The 20,957-nt window shown below is 35.0% G+C and overlaps 1 protein-coding gene across 1 annotated transcript in view; it reads right to left on the reverse strand.

Annotated features, from left to right (window-relative positions):
- Nucleotides 1-18,990, reverse strand: part of LOC132549283 (glutamate receptor-interacting protein 1-like) — a 38,596-nt gene extending 19,606 nt beyond the window's left edge. Inside the window, exons 1-2 of the mRNA XM_060213204.1 lie at nt 18,942-18,990; nt 345-401 (exon numbers count right to left, since the gene is read on the reverse strand). Of these exons, the coding sequence (XP_060069187.1) occupies nt 345-401; nt 18,942-18,990 (106 nt within the window). The remainder of the gene's footprint in view (nt 1-344; nt 402-18,941) is intronic.
- Between the last annotated feature and the right edge of the window lie 1,967 nt (nt 18,991-20,957).

Genomic DNA, 20,957 nt, shown 5'->3' on the forward strand with positions numbered 1-20,957 from the left:
TATATCTAGGTAAATACCATACTAACTATACAGACTTCTCCAGCCCTTTATATCTAGGTACATAACATACTAACTATACTGATTTCTCCAGCCCTTTATATCTAGGTACATAACACACTAACTATACAGACTTCTCCAGCCCTTTATATCTAGGTACATACTATACAGATATCTCCAGCCTGTTATATCTAGGTACATAACATACTAACTATACAGATTTCTCCAGCCCTTTATATCTAGGTACATAACATTCTCACTATACAGATTTCTCCAGCCCTTTATATCTAGGTACATAACATACTAACTATACTGATTTCTCCAGCCCTTTATATCTATGTACATACCATTCAGATCATTTGCGTTGTGACCTCCATTCTCTGCAGCTCTGTATTTTACTTTCTCTGAAATACACAAAAACGTTTCCATTATGTCTGAAGTAGCCAACTTTAAACTAAATTTAAGCCCTTCAGAAATTATATATACATGTATCAGGTATCTAAATTAATCTCATCATTTGTTCCGGTATGTTGCCACACACCTATATTGACATGTAGTGAAGAAGTACATATCACTTTCACGACATACTGATAACCATAACATATTTCTGAAGTTTATTCAGATTTGAAATTTGAACTATCAAAATCAAGTTACACAAACTTAAAACCATTTAGATATATTGTATCAATACTTAGGCATATACAGGATGCCATCATATTATAAAATATTCATGAAAAACGCACATGTATGTAAATGAATTCCACACATATTTTACATTCCTTAAGAACCTTTTTACTTTGCTATAAATTACATGCTGCTTAATGCATCAAAGTACATCCACATTTTAAATTTGTAATACTGTATGTTAACTCTTGATTTGATTTCTAACTTCTGTGAGAGCAATATAAATTTATTTGATTGGGAGCACTTAGTCTTGGCAAACATACAAATTCATTTATAAGTGAAAGTGATGTAAAAGACATTGCAATCATATCTCAAATAGTTCTCTTTGGTAAGATGCTGAAAAATGATTCCAAACAAATTCTCATAAAAAATTACCCCTGTATTGTCTTATAAAGTTGAATTTGGGCAAGTCAGAATCTTTGGTGGTAAACTTCATTTACAAGTCTTAATCAGCCAAATTGTCTTTTTTTTCCTTTTTTTTTTTCTCTCATAACAACTTTTAACAGTCGTTCAACAAATGATTAACCGTGATAATAAACAAATATTTGTGTTATGTACTCTGAACCCTGGAAATAAAAAATCATGACCTTGGAATACATTAATTAAAGCAATATGACCTTGGTACAATATGAGTTCATGACCTTCAAACTGAAATTTTATTACTTTTGACCATGCAAATTTCAAGACCTTGGAACATATAAACATCTGGACCGTGGATCATAACATCTAAACGTGACGTTGACATGAATATCTATTTTGGCATTGATCATATGGTGTGCATGTACAGAGAATACATTGTCAGTGTCTTAAAATATAAGTTGTATTTTGGCAAAGGTTAAGAAAAACAGAAGTAGAGAGCCTTTGGCAAGCTACTTTTGTCTTTCTCTCCCGAGTTTCAAACTCAGGGAGATGATAAAATTAGCTATGAAGTGTAAGAATTTAGCTGAGCAATTCTTTACAAAATCTTAGCGGCTAGTAGCCAGTCTCGTAACTATAAATATCTTGGAAATTATAAACATCATTACTTTGGAATACACTGGTATTAAATATAATGACTTTCAATTAAGAACTAGAAAATTATGATGAATTAAAAAATATCATGACTTTGAATAATGTCATGACAAATAATATGATGTCACGTAATCAAAAAGTTTTTAATTATATACAGGTGGTCACTATTTACAGGTGGCAGACAGGAAGTAGGTTAAGTCATGTGACAGACAGTTTTTACACACCAAAGACAGCTATATATTGACAAGTGGTACATAGAACAGAAGTGATTTATGACAGGAAGTAGGGAAACACAAGTGGTCCTTATAGAAAGGAGATTTTTATAGTCAGTCTGTCCTTACAGACAGGTGATTACCAACAAGATTGTCCTTCTAGACACATGATTATCAGTCTGGTGATCATTCTAGACAGCTGATTACCATATATTTGGTCCATATAGACAGGTGATTATCAACAAGATGATCCTTATAAACAGGTTATTATTAATAAGGTGTTCCTCAAAGACATGTGGTTATAGTCAGATGGTCATTACAGACAGTTATGATCATGTGATGCTAATAGACAGGTGGTTAGTATAAATAGGTGGTTATTATCAGGTGATCATTTTAGACAGGAGAATTTAGTCAGGTTGTCATTATAAACAGGTGGTTAGTTGTAGCTCATTAACATGACAGTTTGTGACAAACATTCACTGCTAGTGAATAGCATATCCCACTGAATTCTGAAAGGGTGCCCAAACGACATGTTTACATACTCCCCACCCCCAACTCCCACCCCCCACCCAAACCCAATGCAATGTGAGATGTTATGTACATAACATCATGTACCGTCTGTTAATTACAACAATATGTGTTAAATACTACATCAGTACATTTGTATCGACCTTAACAATGACAGCCATCTTAAGCTATACTCAAATCCTTTTACCAACTGTCTTTTCAGTGTTACTGTAGCTCCTAATAACACAAGTTTGGGTTGATGTTCCTTTCATAATACAACACAGTACAATATATAAAAAAATCTCGTATAATATCTACTTGTCTCTCTAACATTATCACAGCTGTGCCAACCATATACTAGCCAGTATTTCACTCTGTAGGTGTTAAGATGACAGGTGACAATTTACATTTACCTGAGTTAACACCATCCAACCATCTGACCACCTTAAATCTATCCATGTTCTCTGTAGGTGCTTCACTGGCTGCGGTAACGTGTATATATCATTACACCTTAGTTGTGTGTCCACAAACGATGACACACCTATATCTCACACCTGTACCGAGTCACTCTTCTCCAGCTGCTGTGCTGGAATCTGCATGTTGTAGCTTAAGGTAGAGTATTATGAGGATGTACAATGCGTTGGCCTGATATTCCAGGTACTGCTGGTCCCGTCAAGGTCACTATATCCACAACACTATGTAGTATCCTCCAGACATTTGTGTATATAGATGTGTTTATGGTTGACCACAGGGCACCGGCTTGTTCTTTATTGTCTGGTGGTACAAACATCCAACACTATAATATATGCACACCAGGGTAAGCAGTGGTGTCCAGTTTCTGTCTCACAGTGGGTAATCTGTTAATACCAACTGACACCCCAGTCCAGGAAAAACAACCCAGATCAGGAAACAAAGGTCTACTATTGTGTATCCTATGTATGTATCAGCAGGTCAGTCTGTCCTCTTGTGGATCTGCAGTGTCACAGACAATCAAAGCCAGCTGCTGAATTAGTCCACAACCCATGTTAATGGTCCAAGAATCCTGATGTGTATCACTATAGACAAGACCGGGCTGTGAGGTCTGCTCATTAAAGTGAAACCAATGGTGTCAGGTATCCTATCTGATTTCACACCATTTTACAGATTGGGCTGTAAAGTATAGGGGTTGTCACTGTCTCCTTAACAATGGGGTGACCATGGCCACAGAGGCTTATGATAATATATATCTTAATTAATCTGACCCCAGATATATTAAACCCAGATAACATAACATTTACACTTCACTGAGAAACCTTCTCAGTGGTAATATGGTATAACACTGAAGCTATAGCTGTAATCCAGCAGACCTGTGCAAGCCCTGTAATATTTCTGATACTACTTCACTACAAGGTGTTGAACCACCTGTTTCAGGTACAAGCAATTAATTATACAGTGTTTTCTCTCCTGGTCAGTATCAAGCCTGATAAATAATGAAATCTGGATGATTTTGCATATATCAGCATTTCTATATAACTAAACCATCTTACCATGATCAACTGGCAGTAAACTTGTGCCTGGTAATAAGTCTACACATATATAATTACTATTTAGTAAAATTATAAACCAATGCCATTGTCCTGTGATAACAGGTATCAACCCCAGCCTAGCATGAGTAACAGGTAATATAACAAGAGGACCAATGGCCTTACCAGTCACCTGAGTCACGATGCTTCTTGTAACACATCATAGAAATTATTTTCTTAAAACAAGAGGCCCATGGGCCAAAATGGTCATCTGACTATAAAGACCTATATAAGAAAGAGGCCCAATAGGCTTAAATTGCTCAACTACTATACAGCTTACAACGAATACATTGTCGGTTTATAAAAACATTTTCTGCAAACTTGACATCCTGTTCCTCTTAAATGCTACCAAACAAAAACCACAACTCAAACCTACTGCTTGCTGAAAGAAGAAATTTTAAGATTTCTACGTACTTGACCAAGATACCTTGAAAGCAGATCAAAGTCAATCATCTGAATGAACTTTGAAGCCTTTGATCCAATTATGTTAAAGAACCAATATCAACAGTCTATTTTGGTTATTAAGAAGAAGTCAATTTAAGATCTTAACAAATTTGATCCTAGTGATTTCAACAGATCTGCCACCGGTGACCTTAAAAGTATATCAAGGTCAATAATATGATTAAACTTGGTAGCCGTTTTTTCCCAGCTTGCTACAGGCTCAATTCAGTATCCTTGGTCTTGGTCAATGAGAAGAAGTCTTAAATATTTTGACATATTTGACACCTGTAACCTGGAAAGTGGGTCAGGGTCAATTATGTGAACAAACTTGGAAGCCCTTCATCCCAGAATGCTACAGACCCAATATCAATACCCTGGGCATTTTGGTTATTGACAAGAAATCATTTGAATGGAAAGTTTATGCACGGCGCACTGAGGATGATGACGGACAAAAAATGATGGGAATAGGTCATCCTAACCCTTCAGATCAGATGACCTATAAAGTAATATAACTTTAACTATATTGTAAACACAATGCAAATATAAATTGTGTAAACATTAACTTTACCCCCTCCCCAAAGGGAAATGCAAGAACCTGGGGTCATGAAATTTACAATTTTGGTAAAGCATCTGAAGGCCTTGAGGGTGTTGTCGGTGGCTGAAACAGTAATGTCTTAAGAAATGCTGACCTCTAAATACTGTATATAGTTTTTATAGTATACCAACCATCTTCTACACAAAATTTTACTATCCTGAATGCACCCTTCTGATCACTTACTTACAAGTAATTGTAGTAAAGATATCAAATTTGGCACATAAAAAATGCATCACATCATTATATTTCAAGGGAATGTGAAATAGCTACAATAGCTTCACAAGTAGTTTGTCTTCTTGATGGGGTTGGGAGGGGGATGGGGGAGCTTGAGGGTCTTCTGTGTCTTATCTACGGTCACTTTCTCATCACCTTTAATTTACACAGTTTAGTATCATATTAAAACACCTTTTACTTTCACATCACCTTTAGTTATATAGCCATTAAGCACTATTACACCGGTAAGATTGTTAAAAGAGGTCATTTTCCTTAGAATGATATATCTCAGCCAGACAGAAAACCAAACTCTGGTCTCGCCAAGGTTGTGACATATATACAGTTGTGGGAGTTAATGAAATTAATCAATTGTAAACAATACTCATCACTGCTGAATCTCATCACAACACACTTAAAGTCCCTCTCCTTTAATTAAAGTTTACATTCTAGCTTCTATAAACAAACAACACACAGCCACCATATAGTAAACACCACTCCAGTACTACTATACAGAATTAATATACTTGTTTACTTCATCTCAATCAAATATTTGTGATGACAGATTATTTTACACTACCTAAAGAATTGGCCAATGATCATGTTATAAGAAAAGAAATCCTAAGCTAGCCATTTTCATGATGGACCTATCAAAGTTTGAGTGATGATTGCCAAACAAAATCCATAGTGCACCCACCATTTAATTTTTCAATTTAAAATGTATATGTTTTATTGTTCATACAATTAAGAAATGTACACATTTCAGCAAAAGGATAGGACAACTGACTACATCAGTTTGTGACCTTGATCTTTGAAACAAAAAGTCAATGCAAGTCCTTTTGATACAAAAACTTATCAGTGGAAACAGTCCAAACAGACAGAAATTTGGGAAAAATATCTAAAATACTGACTGGAGAACAAACCCCTTCAGAACTGGGGGAAAACTGGTCAGTTTTCTTCAACTTCTTTGATTTTTCATAAATTGATTACAAGTACATATTGAGACAGCTTAAAAATTATCAATGAAAATTATAACACTTGGCAATTTACTTATGTCTGTTCAGTCATCAATCTCTTATTTTAGAATCCAAATCTACAATTCAATACACTAGCTACATGACCTTGAAAATGGTACTTTTAAACTTAAGTTCAATGTGACAGACCACATTGTGATATGTCTAGACCTGATTAGTGCCCTTACATAAGATGATCCTATAGTGAAAGCTTTTTCCTTAATCCACATCTTTGGCAAATGGTTAGTGTCACTCCGTTACTGAAGATATTTAGGAGAAGCAGAAGGGCATAGACTACTCCCTTTATCTCAACCCAACCGTTAGACCACTTCGTTTAGAAAAGGTCGGTACGCTACCGTTTAGATAAATCCAAAACAACTGTCAACCTGAAATTGTGCAATATAAACCATTGACATGGTGGTTACACATATGTATCAGAAACTTGGCAATGTTACATGTACAAACATTTCCATGATAAGGATTCCCAAGGACATTGATATCACTTTCATTACATTTAAACCACACTTCTAAGAACATTTATTACAAGTGTAAAACAAATGCCAGAAGATCTAGACATTGCCACTGATGACACAGAAAAGGACAAAAAAACTACACGAGAAATCTTCTTTGGTATGGAAAAAATAAAATAAAAATAACATTGCATGTTAATGAAATTACTATATTCAGCTGTTTACAGTTTGAATTTTGGTTTTCCAATTATCTGTTTCATCATCCTATCATCAGAAACCTCCACAGAATACTCTGGAACTGCTGATGGTTGATTACCATAAGATTACAGAGTAAATACCTTTATCCCTCCCAGATAAAATTCCAAATCAAATGTTGCTCCACTGATTTACAGAGAAAACGCCTCTTTACACACCAGCACGGTCAACAGAGTACATGTTCGTTAGGTACACTGACTACAAGCCTTTTTTTTTTTTTTTTTTTAAACAAAAATTGTTGCATTTTGATGACAATGACTGAAATTAATTTTAACACCCTCATTAATCTAATTAAATGTGCATACAGAAAAATAGAAAAAGAAACTCCAGGTAATGAATTCACTTACATACTGCCTTTCCTACTAATGAAACTAATAAATGACCATTGGTCACCAACCTATTCTTGCCAAGCAGCAATAATTGCTCAAGTTAAGATTGTGATATTTCTAGGTCAGATTTTTTTAAAGAAAGAAAAAAATAGTTTTGCAAGTTTCTGAAAAAGTAAGCAAATTATTAGAAAATTCATCAACACTTCCAGTGGCAACCTTACCACTGTCGAAAATAAGTCAACTACCACTACGAAAATTTTCTATCTTTCTGATAAACAAGTGCACTTCTGTAGCCAGTACTGACTACAAAACCAAAACAGCAATGTTTTTTATAATACATCAAATTGAGGTTCACCTCATGTTCCCGCTACCCAGTTGATAAAATCTTGTTTAGACATCATGTAACATAATGTCAACAATCTACAGCTATTATTGATATAACTTGTGACAGAATGAACAAAATATTTACAGCAATTTTACATAAGCCAAGTGACAAGATCAGATTAACTGTATATATCTAGTCAAACATAAAACCATCATAAGGAGCAGAAAAAAGGACTTTTATAGACAGGTGGCCTTTATGGACAGGTGGCCTTTATACAGAGGTTCAGTTATGGTATAGTGAGAATCTGAACATGAAAATGGTGTGTTTATAGAGTGGAACATGTAATTATTATGACAATATCAAGTTAACACTATAATTTACAGTCAAACAAAGTGGCCTTTATGGACAGGTGGCCTTTATACAGAGGTACAGTTACTGTACAGCAGGAGCCTTAACATGAATTTTTTCCTCTATAGAGTGGTAAATGTATTAATTAAATAAAGAGGTGGCTGGCTAACTCAAGTAGTCTAGATGTAGTGTACACATGTTCCAGTGTATTCATATATAGATGTAACATTTCTGTAATAATTAGCAAACACTTAAAAAATTCATTTGAAATTATCGTAAGAAAGAGAAGTCCTTATCAAACCAGGCCATCTCTTTGTAAGTAAATTCAGATCCTGAATTAGCATCCCACCGACATGAGCGGTACACCACACCTCCTCTGACACCAAGTTTTACTGGTGAATGTTAAGATGAGATATCAACTGATCATTTGTATTCTGTCTATAGCATCCTTTCTGGAACATGTGTCTGAAAGGTGATAAACATCTCCAGTGTAGTCAGGGTTGGTGGGATTTAGTGGGGTGGATTCAACTTACTGTGGAAGGGTAAACATGGTACATCAACACTATTACACAACTTTCTATGAAGTAAGGCTGATCACACACGGCAAGATAAACTGTGTAATTACCAGCTTGTTAGGCAAAGCACACAGGACGAGATCAACTGTGTAATTACCAGTTTGTAAGGCAAAACACACAGGACGAGATCAACTGTGTAATTACCAGTTTGTAAGGCAAAACACACCAGGGCAAGATCAACTGTGTAATTACCAGTTTGTAAGGCAAAACATGCTGGGCAAGATCAACTGTGTAATTACCAACTTGTAAGGCAAAACACACCAGGCAAGATAAACTGTGTAATTACCAGCTTGTAAGGCAAAACACACCAGGGCAAGATCAACTGTGTAATTACCAACTTGTAAAGCAAAACACACCGGGCAAGATCAACTGTGTAATTACCAGCTTGTAAGGCAAAACACACTGTGCAAGATCAACTGTGTAATTACCAGCTTGTAAGGCAAAACATGCTGGGCAAGATCAACTGTGTAATTACCAGCTTGTAAGGCAAAACATGCTGGGCAAGATCAACTGTGTAATTACCAGCTTGTAAGGCAAAACACACTGGGCAAGATCAACTGTGTAATTACCAGCTTGTAAGGCAAAACATGCTGGGCAAGATCAACTGTGTAATTACCAGCTTGTAAGGCAAAACACACTGGGCAAGATCAACTGTGTAATTACCAGTTTGTAAGGCAAAACACACCAGGCAAGATCAACTGTGTAATTACCAGCTTGTAAGGCAAAACATGCTGGGCAAGATCAACTGTGTAATTACCAGCTTGTAAGGCAAAACATGCTGGGCAAGATCAACTGTGTAATTACCAGCTTGTAAGGCAAAACACACTGGGCAAGATCAACTGTGTAATTACCAGCTTGTAAGGCAAAACACACCGTGCAAGATCAACTGTGTAATTACCAGCTTGTAAGGCAAAACACACTGTGCAAGATAAACTGTATAATTACCAGCTTGTAAAGCAGATCACACTGGGCAAGATCAACTGTGTAATTTTTGTAAGGCAAAACACATCAAAATGGTTTTGTAAGGCAAAACACAATTCTGTGTAATTACCAGCTTGTAAGGCAAAACATGCTGGGCAAGATCAACTGTGTAATTACCAGCTTGTAAGGCAAAACACACTGTGCAAGATAAACTGTGTAATTACCAGCTTGTAAAGCAGATCACACTGGGCAAGATCAACATTTTTTCATCAAAATGGTTTTGTAATTCTCAGACTAGAAGATGTACATGTTTGTTTGTTTTGAAGTAGAAAGGATGCTAGAACATTGGGTGGAGTCATATTACGGGATGTATGTCTTAAAGTCCATTTGAAAGGTTTCTTTTTTTACTTGTCTAGACAAACAATTTTAAACATTTCTGGGAGCTGATTTTGTTTTCCATTCTCCTTGTTATAAAGCACAGTACCTGGTAATTACAATACTATGTAGTGTATAAATATGATTTTATATCATGGTACTGATGGAGATATTATACTGACATAGAACAAATGGGTGATTTCACTCCTATTTGATGGCAACAGGCATGGGAAAGAGCTTTGTATCACTAAAACAGTTCATGACTTTATATATATGATATAACAGTTAATTGGTGTTACTCATGCAGCAAAATTGGAAATAATTCAAACGGTCCATGCCAGAGACACAATACACACAGTATTAAAACAATGATTGAAGACTAACAGTTATGGATAAGACATGTTTTCTAGCCAAATTTTAAACTTGACCGCAAACAGTGACCTTGAATAAAGCCTATAATTGTATATGACATATAACACAATGTCTGATGATGTGTGTGAAACTTGGTCACAACTTTTTAACTTGAAGGTATACACTTGTCACAAGAAGAGTTGTTCTTTCGCTAGACCAGAACTTGAATTATGTCAAAATAAACTTTCTATTTATAGTAACAATGACCTTGACCTACATTGTAAATTTTCACATTTTCACTTGAAAACCAAGAAGTAATTAAAAACAAGTCATATAAAAAGGCAGATGTGAAGTTTGAGTTTGTCAAGGGGCAATAAACTCATTTCAAATTGCATTATTGTCCAGAAATGTTGATCTGGAACAATTTTCTATTTATAGTACATTGTGTGATCTCTTGACCACAAAAACATTCCAAAGCAAGCATTCACAAATAAGACAGCTGCAATGTGAAACTGGGGTATGACTTGTCTAAGACAACTGAAGCTATTATCCACACCAATTGATGAATGATGGAAAGATGGAATGATGGACAGAAAGCAGCAGTACAATTATATTTTTCAATCTTTGATTGGGGGATAACTAAATGTACTGACAAATCTAGATTGACCAACATTTCTAAATAAATATATATTAACTAGATGCTGACAGTAAACAGAATATTGCACAAGTACTTTGGACCTTTTTATCAGATGTAACGCTTCATTAAAATGGATAATGGACCAATTTTACAAGGATGGTCTCGGTTTACATAAGATGAAATAGAATTAGTGCTTCAAACTGGAGTTAAAATATTCTGGTGTCTATGACATCAAACACTAACAAACTCTATGGCCTATATGTAGATGGCCGACATCCAAGTGTCCGAAACCTTTCAAGTGTTATATAGCCATAACACATATCATTCATAGTCGGATACATCTTTAATGTTATCTGCCTGAGAATCACATTCAGCTGAACCTTATAACTTGTTAGTTATGGTAATATACGATTCTTTAAATGCATTTTCCTAACTTTTTGATTTATAAGTAACATCACTAAATGCATATAGATTTGGAAATTTGTTTAGTCAGGCTGATTATCAGAAGGATTAAGACTTGAGACTTATTGGTACTTTATTATCACTTAACCAATATACAAAAATTCAATATTCAATACATATAAATGTAAAAAAAAAAATCATATTTTTGAAGAAGAAAATCTAATTAATCTATATCTCTACAAATGAAGAGAAGAGGTCTGTGGAGGAGGAGAGAAAAAAATCCAAAACCGAATACATGGGAGAGAGAAGCTAATAGAGATAAGGTACATGTAGCTAGTTACAGCAGGAGTCCATCCTCCAACCACAAAGTACAACCCTAATTGTCTAAGGAGCAGGGTGGAGAAGAAATAGTGCAAAACATATATCTGGGATGCAGTTTTGTAGCACTGTACATTTCACATCACACGGTGTGAAACTGCTACTTTCTGACAGACTGAGCATAGCAATTAACCTCCATCTCTTCCCCCACATGTACAAGTAGCTAGACCAGCCCTTAGCTTGTTAATTAACTCATACTTGCTGGTCTTACTGAAGGCTGGTACTGCATTGTTTCAATTAAGCCAAATAACTGTTTTTGTTTCCTGTGTGGGTTAACAACTTGACTCCCTACACTGTGTACATGTACATACCTTTGTCAATACAATTACATAGTAAGCATTAGGATAAGGACCCCTTCTGGGGAATTTGTGAAGAAGACTATCAGATAAAGGACATACATAAGTCAACGACTTACAATGAAGTAGTTTACAAGAGCATTCCATGTAATTTACATCCATAATGTACATAAACAAATACCATTGTTCTGATATTCTGTTTAGTTATCTGTGTAATGTTGTTTTTATCTACTTAAATCGGGCAGAAATACTGGGACAGAACTAGTGTCATTGCCATCTAAACTTATCCAAAATTGGAGAAATGAAAATAACAACATTTAGTTTGCTGCTGCTGTTTGTTTGCTTTGTTTATTGCCCTAAGAACAGCCAGGGTCATTTTGAGGCAGGGTCTTCTTGAAGTAGCTTGTGTCTATCTCATTGAACACCATACAGAAGGCCAATTGTATGCCATCCAGAGCATTCTGGGTAGTTTTTGCCAAAGGACAACCATGACAATACAGACGAGTCCACTTCTCAGCAGTTTCAGAAACATTAACCCTCAATTAGGGCAAGGAACATTGAACTTCTACCTCCCATCACCACCTAAGGTTGTAGACCAATACTCTAACTGATTGAGTTATACTTCTACCACAAAACACATTTATAATGATGACCATGTCATCTACTATGAGGTCTGTCATTTCTACACAGGAATTATGTCCCAATGTTCTTTTATGATTTCTAAAATTCTTTTTAATCCTGAAGCCCTTTTCTAACTGTTAATCACAATATTGTTTTAGTTATGTTTTCCTGGCCAGTCTGTGAGTCACATCTAAGAGAAATTATGGTGATTACGAGATCTTTTGAAATGATTTCGATGGGCACATCTATGAACAAGCAAACATGGCCGCAAATATCAAACTACTGGCTGATGATGTACATTGATCTCAATTATCATGCAACTGTATATCTTAGAAGTATGTGTGGAATTTCGGCCGGAAAGTTTTCTATAAATGGGGGTTAATGCTGAGGGTCCCTCACATACAAGGATATGAGAGGAACAACATTGGGTCATGGTTACTTCAGACCTGTGAGCTAAAACTAAATGTCAGTGAAACAACACTTAATTTTCTGTGCAATCATCACTGTGCTACTATGGGAGAGACCAGTGAAGTAATTAGTATATCACAACAATTAACTGTTAATCACAACTAAAGTGATGTGTAGGGTTCACTTGACATTCAACAAGTTTCTCTGTGGCTAATTAACAAGTGAAAAATGACATTTTAAATAGACAGAAATCCTGGTGGGTTTGAAGTGAAAACAAAATGCTCTCAAACAAAATTCAATTCAAGCACAACTGCAGGATAGGTGATAGCTATCGTGATCAAATTGAAAACTTGGGCCTTATCAATATGTCTGGTTCTTTGTTTTCTTCTCTATAGCACTTTCAAGATGTGACCCAAGTGAACATCTTTCGAGGATGATTACAGTCTTCAGATATTACACTTGGGATTTAACTTTACTCAGGAAGGATAGCAAAGGCCATTAGCTGTCGTGTTTTAATACTATTGCCAGCTGTCAGTATACAGGGCCTGGCTTGTACATAACTGTCTGGTCTTCCATTCATGAGATCAGGATGTGAAAACTACTAATGTTTCTAACAACTCTTGAAATTTGACACTTTAGTGACAAGCATAACATGTCAAAAACAACATACCATGTCAAATTTTACAGCTAAGAAAACAAACTCTTAAAAAAAATATATTTCCTAAGCATCTTTTTAACAAAATAATGATGCCATCAGATTGTTCATAAAAGCATACAACTTTCCATATCTTAAAACGAAAAAAAAAATCAAGATTAATATCTCAGAAAAGGTTCTAGATCTAAATATTTAAAAATTGTATGTCGAGAAATGAATTAAGTCAATCTCATATCATAACACCTTCCAACAATGGCCATGTGTGACAGACATTGCCATCTGCGTCAGACGCTGGCGTGTCTTATAATACAGCTATAGTATTCAGTCCATGATATACAATATAATCAGCTTGAAATAAAAAATTACCCTATTATAACCATGTGACACTACACACATGTTTAACACATTTTAATAAAGCACCATTGATATGGAATAATAATCTTATTCAGGCAAGCAGGGGGCAATGGATTGATGAAAAATAAATCAGAAATCAGTTCATAGTTATTGAAACAGAATTCACTTTACATTAAATCATTCATCCATCAGGTCTTTTCTGTCTCCATAGCAACACCCAATAAACCAAAGAAATAAGAATGAAATCGTACTAGTGTAACAGCGCTATCACGGTAACCATGACAATAAAGTAGAATGGATTTCAAACAAACTCAGCAGACTTTCTAATCATTGTACACTGATCAACATGCTCACAAAACCTGAGAAAGAAACACATGTGAATTTTTGCAACATTAAGAATTTATTTAATGAATTATATCCAGATTCTTGCAGATAACAAAATGAATGTAAGATTTAAAGATAATGCTTGTAGAGCAAGCAATTATCTTTAATACAGTACATGTGTGTTTTTTACATAGTAGACCTTGCAATGGTCTACAGGGTATACAAAAGTTGAATATAAATATAATGTTTATAAATCACAATGGTTTTTTCCTTAATTAAACTGTATTTATGTTACAACCATTGCTAAAAACGTTATTCCAACAGAAGTCCACAGAAAAACCCACATGGTCAGGCAGATGACTCAATACCTATTCACATTTGTTCCAGGAATCGAACCCTGGACGCCGAGAAATTACTGAGTTATTCTTTATTTTGTAAAAATTGGGTTTGCCATAACCTTGAGGATCAATATAAACAATTCTTTTCAATTTATTTTTCTTTTCTTTTCAGAAATATGAAAGATATCAATTACTTTGTTGCCAATTTTGCTTTTCAATTTCATCAAAAACAGACCTGAAACTAACGTGAGTTGATATCTCTATATTACTGGAATTGACAACAATCAATATTGTAGCTCATTCATAAACCTGAGCTATATGAGGCAGAGAAGTCTGACTACAATATCATGAATACTAAACTTAAAATGACAGCATAGTTAGGAAAAGCGATACATAGCATAATATGTATGTGTCAGCTATATGCCATGTAAATTTGAAGTATACTCAAGAGACACTCTAGTTTGATAGAATTGACATTCCCTTCCAACTCTTACCAATACTGTCTATAACGCTGAATGTAATTATATATGGCAGTAATCAGAATTGGTCAATAAAGACCTGAGAACTGGGAGTTTAATGATAGTCTGTGGGAGACAGATCACAGCTGAGTAAATTAAGGCTCCACAAATGCCAGTCCCCGCACACACATACCACACTACATCATACATTAGCTGCAACATAAAGGCTAAACAATGTCTTAATTTCTGTGAAACTTTTAACATTTTCATTACACAGTTGGGAAAATGTTATGCTTAGTTTAATGTTTCATCTTTACTGCAGTCTAATATCGTGTAGATTTTTTTAATCATGCCACGATGCATCATAAAAATATAGCTTCAGGTGTGGCAGGGAAAATAATGTAAAGCACTATTTCTAATCATGAAACTATGTATAAATAATACACATAGGTACTGTATAGGCCTCCCTGAGGCTTTCAGTGTAGATGTTTAATGATGTAGATGTATAACGTGTTACAGTTTACAGATATTGATTCTATACAATGTCTATCACAAACCAACCTGTCTATAGATGTATATTAAACAAAGGTTATAGAAACTTAAAATAATTACTGAACCGGAAAAAAATTATGAAACAATACATATATATATATATTTTGTAATGTTACTATATAATTCAGAATGGCAAACTTTGCATCTGAATTTGTATGTTGACAATACCTCCCCCCACCCTGGTCCTGGCTTGTTGTAGGCTGAATAGAATATTTAAAAAATAAATCTATGTACATATATTTAGATATAAAACAGCACTTTCATTAAAGATAACCGAGCGAATTAGCATCATTTCTATTAATTGCAAATTTCAATAATTTTAATATCAGTCTAAAGTATGAGGTTATATAAACATTCATGTGTATATTGTGATGTTCCTATTAATCAACTTTGTTGAGTATTGGTTAGTTACACCAATTAACTAATTAATTGACTAAAATTTTTCATGATTGATCATCACTAAAACCAAAAGTGACATTCATGTTTCCCTATATTTGGCAAAACAAGTCTTGAATCTCGATCCTGTCAATGAACATTATGAAGCAATCAAGTGTCTAGTTGAACAACACTAGTCAACATCACCACTTAAGGGCTTCATAAATGTTATTTTCCAATGCGTAGGAGATGAATTTAACCAAAATGGCAGAGTCTTTTCTTCACAAATTTCCTGTTAAGAAAACGGGAAATAAATAACACTCTAACCTTTAAATTCATCTTTATGTAGTTGTTTCTAATGAATTATTGCAAAAAATCAAGATTCCTCGATTATTAGTTGATTATCGATCGATTATTGTCCAAAATGATCAGTAATATTCAACAGAAACTAATATAACTATGTTTAAAGAACAAAAGAAAAACAGTAATGTACAATGTAAGTACCAATTCACTGATGTGTGACTTTTTATTTTATGTTGCAGTAGTTGACTGCAAATGTAAATTGCACATGAATTCATATTTGAAATAAAAATTATCTTACATCCACCAATTTGGGACCAAGCCAAACTTCATGGTTACATTCGAGTGAAATGATAAATCGATGTCCAGACACCAATATGCTAGGCACAGATATCGATGCTACTGGTACCTGACAGTTTGAAATCAAACATACATCTAGATCAATAAAGGCTGTTTGTTAGTTCTGAGAATGAAAGCTAGACTGCATTTTCCTATCTCAATGCCATTGGTAACCATTAGAATATTCTGGTACTCTTTAATTCCACAAATCTGTCTGACAAGTCTGGGAAATCTTAATTAGTCTGGTTAACAATTCTAAACATATTTGGTAAAACAAAGATAAAAACAAAGCCACATAAATGCAGTAATTCTTTTACCCTGTACAACTGCAGTCTGCTTTGCGTTAATTATTTCTGCACTTCAAATGTATCATATTTTCACGTAACTAGTTGTAGAATTCTCTAATAATTAAAATCTGTTTCAAGTGTCCTTCAATAAGGTCAGATTACAAGACATCACGACATGTCATATATTTTCTGAAGAGTGTTGCTTAATAATTATATCTCTGATGTCACGTGTTTGCAACAGAAGAAGTGTATTGTTTTACGAAGTAAAGTCACCAAACTTCATTCCCTCTGCAAACCAGATGGCTTTACACAAAGATCCAAGGCTATCATTAAAAACTGTTAAGTTTAGTTCACTGTTGCGTTACATTCCGCTTACAGTCAGTGTCATTTAAAGATGTGTCAGGTTTAGGTGGTGAAGGAAAGCCGGAGAGAGTTTCCAAAGAAACACCACTGTCCTGCAGCCAGTACCTGACGACTGCCTCATATGTGATCTCAAAACCATGACCCAGAGCTTGAACTGGAAGACCAGTGATAAAGACAGTCAGACGTCCTTACAACTTGCCCACCTTCACCCGTCTCAAAAACTGAGCCACTTGGAAAATGGCATCAATACAAATCAAATAGCCATTCAAAAATGAGATGCACTACAGATGAAGGTCAAGTGCATGAAGTCTTATCCAAATCCCTCATAGAATTAAATGCTTATAAATGGTGATACTATAATATCCTTCTGATTTCAGTCGTCAGGGGAAAGAACATGAACTTGCAAAAACCTTCATGAACTCAAATTTTAAAATGATGAATACAAATGCATCTTATAGCAATTATAGCTTTCTAGAACATCAATTCTTCAGTAATAACAGGTTGCTTTTGTGTAATCCAGTTGAATCAGGTCAGGAGGCCAGAAATTATTCCACAATACATAAACACTCCTGTACCCGATGTTGGAACTGATATAAATGTGTATGTAGATTTCCTGTCAAACATAGAGCATTGAAAAATGATATATCATTAATTTTAACTTGTTCTTAATAGCATTACATTTCCAGAAACATGTGCATGCACCAACTCTGCTTGATGATTAAATTTATAAAAACTAACAATTTTCAGCAAATTAGATACAGAGATATGACTGGTCCGTTCTAGCTGCATGTGCCGAATATTTTGCAAGCTAGCCTTAGTCTGTACAAGGCATTTCTCTTGCAGGTTCAGCTGGTTCAACCATTTCAACCACTTAAGGGAAAGCAACCTTTTGGGTCAAAGAGTGTGGAGATCTAGGAGAAGAGTAAGGGAAACTGAAATTGGTGCAAACAAATGTCAAAAATGTATAAGTTAGACTACTCTACTCCTATTACGGTATTCAAACAATTTTCTTAATTTTGTTTATATTTGTAATTATTTTCATGAATGTCATATACAATGCATGTGCATTCTGAACTAGCTTCATTATTATGTGATAAATCAAATGTGATTTATCAGCCAATTCACCACACCAGTCACTAATGCTGAATATTGAAAGATGCTTAAAATTTACTACTTTAATTGTTGTCAGTCAAATTGTCGTTACTAATGCACTATGCTGTATCAGGGACGTATATATACGTCCCTGGCTGTATATTCATTTGCTGCATAATATCATCAAATCATTCTTCTTAAAACAACAGGCTACTGTAGAAACAAAATAATATCATACCTTCCATAGTGTACAGTATACCTACTGCAGTGTAAACGTGCCCTATAAAATGTAACAAGTTCAACTGAGAGATGTGGGGCCTCAGTTGTTAATAAAAGTTGTTAATTCACTTTGTGAACTTGTTTTACGTCTCACAGAGCATCAAATGAATGAAAGTGAAACGTGTTTAGCGTGATGTTACACATGTACTTCCATACACACTCTCAAGCAGTGTTTACACCTGTAGATGTTAAGATCAAAGTATATGTAGATAGTTCAGAACACCCGCCATCTTTTCAAACAGATCAACAACAACACAACACAAGAGCTGGGGTGGGAGTGCTGAGAAAGTAAACAAACTTACCAGGCTCGTGCACGGAGCCCCTAAAGCAATCCGGGCGCCAACCAGGCATCCCTTCGTCTGCTCAACGAATTTCGTCGTCCTCAGTGTTCATCTTATTGAACAAATCACATTTTTCATACAGACTGAGTTGTTCACCGGCATGACTTTCAACTTGTCTGACAGATGTCGCTCTGAAACTCGCTTAATGAATGGAAGACTCCGAGAAGTTCCGAAGATTTCTCGGTGCTGAAATGATGCAAGACGCAGGTGCCATGTTAACAGGAGCTATATCAAAAGTCATCTGTTACAACATCACTTTGATATTGCTACCGCACTAACGCTTAGTTTTCATATAAATGTGTGTATCTGGAAAAGCGAAACCAAAAAAGGAAAGGAAAACAGTAATAGACTCAGTATCCAATACTGTAGCATTAGGAGCTTAGGTTTTTTTGGGTTAGGGTAATTTTAAATATACATTATTATACTTTTTATCCAAAAGCATTAAATACATATATTCAAATTTCAACGACGTATCTGTATTGCTCAGATATATGTTTTTTATCTACCCAGGGACGTATAATACAGTATTACACGTCCCTGATCTACCCAGTTGAAAGTTATTCTGTCCGGAGTGCCCGTGATTTTCTACACGTATCTTAACAACAACATAGATTTGATTTTATATTATCAGGAAATAGTTTCAATTGTTATTCTTCTTTCGTTTTTTTTACGTTAAAAATATACTCAGAAAATGAATATTTAATATATTTGGTTTTGAGCATTTCTTCAAGCAACAGTGGTCAAGTTAGAAATTTGTTGTTAATTGTCATATTCAAACAATATTGATTTCAATCTAGACCTACACGTAAAATGATTTGTGTACAATATTTGGACACATAACAGAACAATAGCCGAGCATCTTGTGATGCGGTTTGTTTACTACCTGCGTAAGATTTACTTTTATCCTCTTTGAAGTCAAATGAACCGTCTCACTTGCTCGTATATTTTAGCGTGGTCGTAAGCTGAATATTTTATCATGCGATTTAAGCACCATGCTTATAATAGTTTAGGGTAAAGTGCATGTCGGTATACATTCAATATACCGGACACACTGTATGTCGGTATACATTCAATATACCGGACACAATATATGTCAGTTTACATTCAATATACCGGACACACTGTATAATGTACCGGACACACTGTATGTCGGTATACATTCAATATACCGGACACACTGTTTGTCGGTATACATTCAATATACCGGACACATTGTATGTCGTTATACATTCAATATACCGGATACATTGTGTGTCGGTATACATTCAATATACCGGACACACTGTGTGTCGGACATTCAATATACCGGACACACTGTGTGTCGGTACAATTCAATATACTGGACACACTATATATCGTTATACATTCACCATACCGGACACACTATATGTCGGTATACATTCAATATATCGGACACACTGTGTGTCGGACATTCAATTTACCGGAAACACTATATGTCGGTATACATTCAATATACCGGACACACAGTGTGTCAGTATATGATCAGTGTACGGGATAAATCGCATGTTGAAAAAAATGTTTACCGGCCTTTGGTAAAGTGTCGGTGTACTGGACAAGCATTTTATCGGTCACTGAATAAAATGACATTTCTCCAAGTAGATTTTGTAGGATAAACACATAGACTTTTTATCTAATATTTCCGTTTGATAATTACATACTTCCTCTCACGAAAAGTCACGTGACCAGTGTCTAAACCATCATTAACGTCCCATATATAATTTTGACTATTACACAAGCGTGAGAAAACAGCAGATTATGATAATAATACAAAAACCTTCACGAGCATATTTTTAAGCGTTCCAAGTTAATGGACTTAAAGACGCTAAATACCCACATCAAAACACGTACAAATAGGGCAGTTTTCCGGAACAGTCATACATGAGGAACGTTACCAAGTATGAGAAAACACATTCCAGAATATTGTACTGACAATGTTATTTAGTTATGAAAACAAAC

The sequence above is a fragment of the Ylistrum balloti genome, unplaced genomic scaffold (genome assembly GCF_031769215.1).
Source record: "Ylistrum balloti isolate Yb309-2 unplaced genomic scaffold, AGI_CSIRO_Ybal_v1 Utg370052, whole genome shotgun sequence".
NCBI classification, from domain to species: Eukaryota; Metazoa; Mollusca; class Bivalvia; order Pectinida; family Pectinidae; genus Ylistrum; species Ylistrum balloti.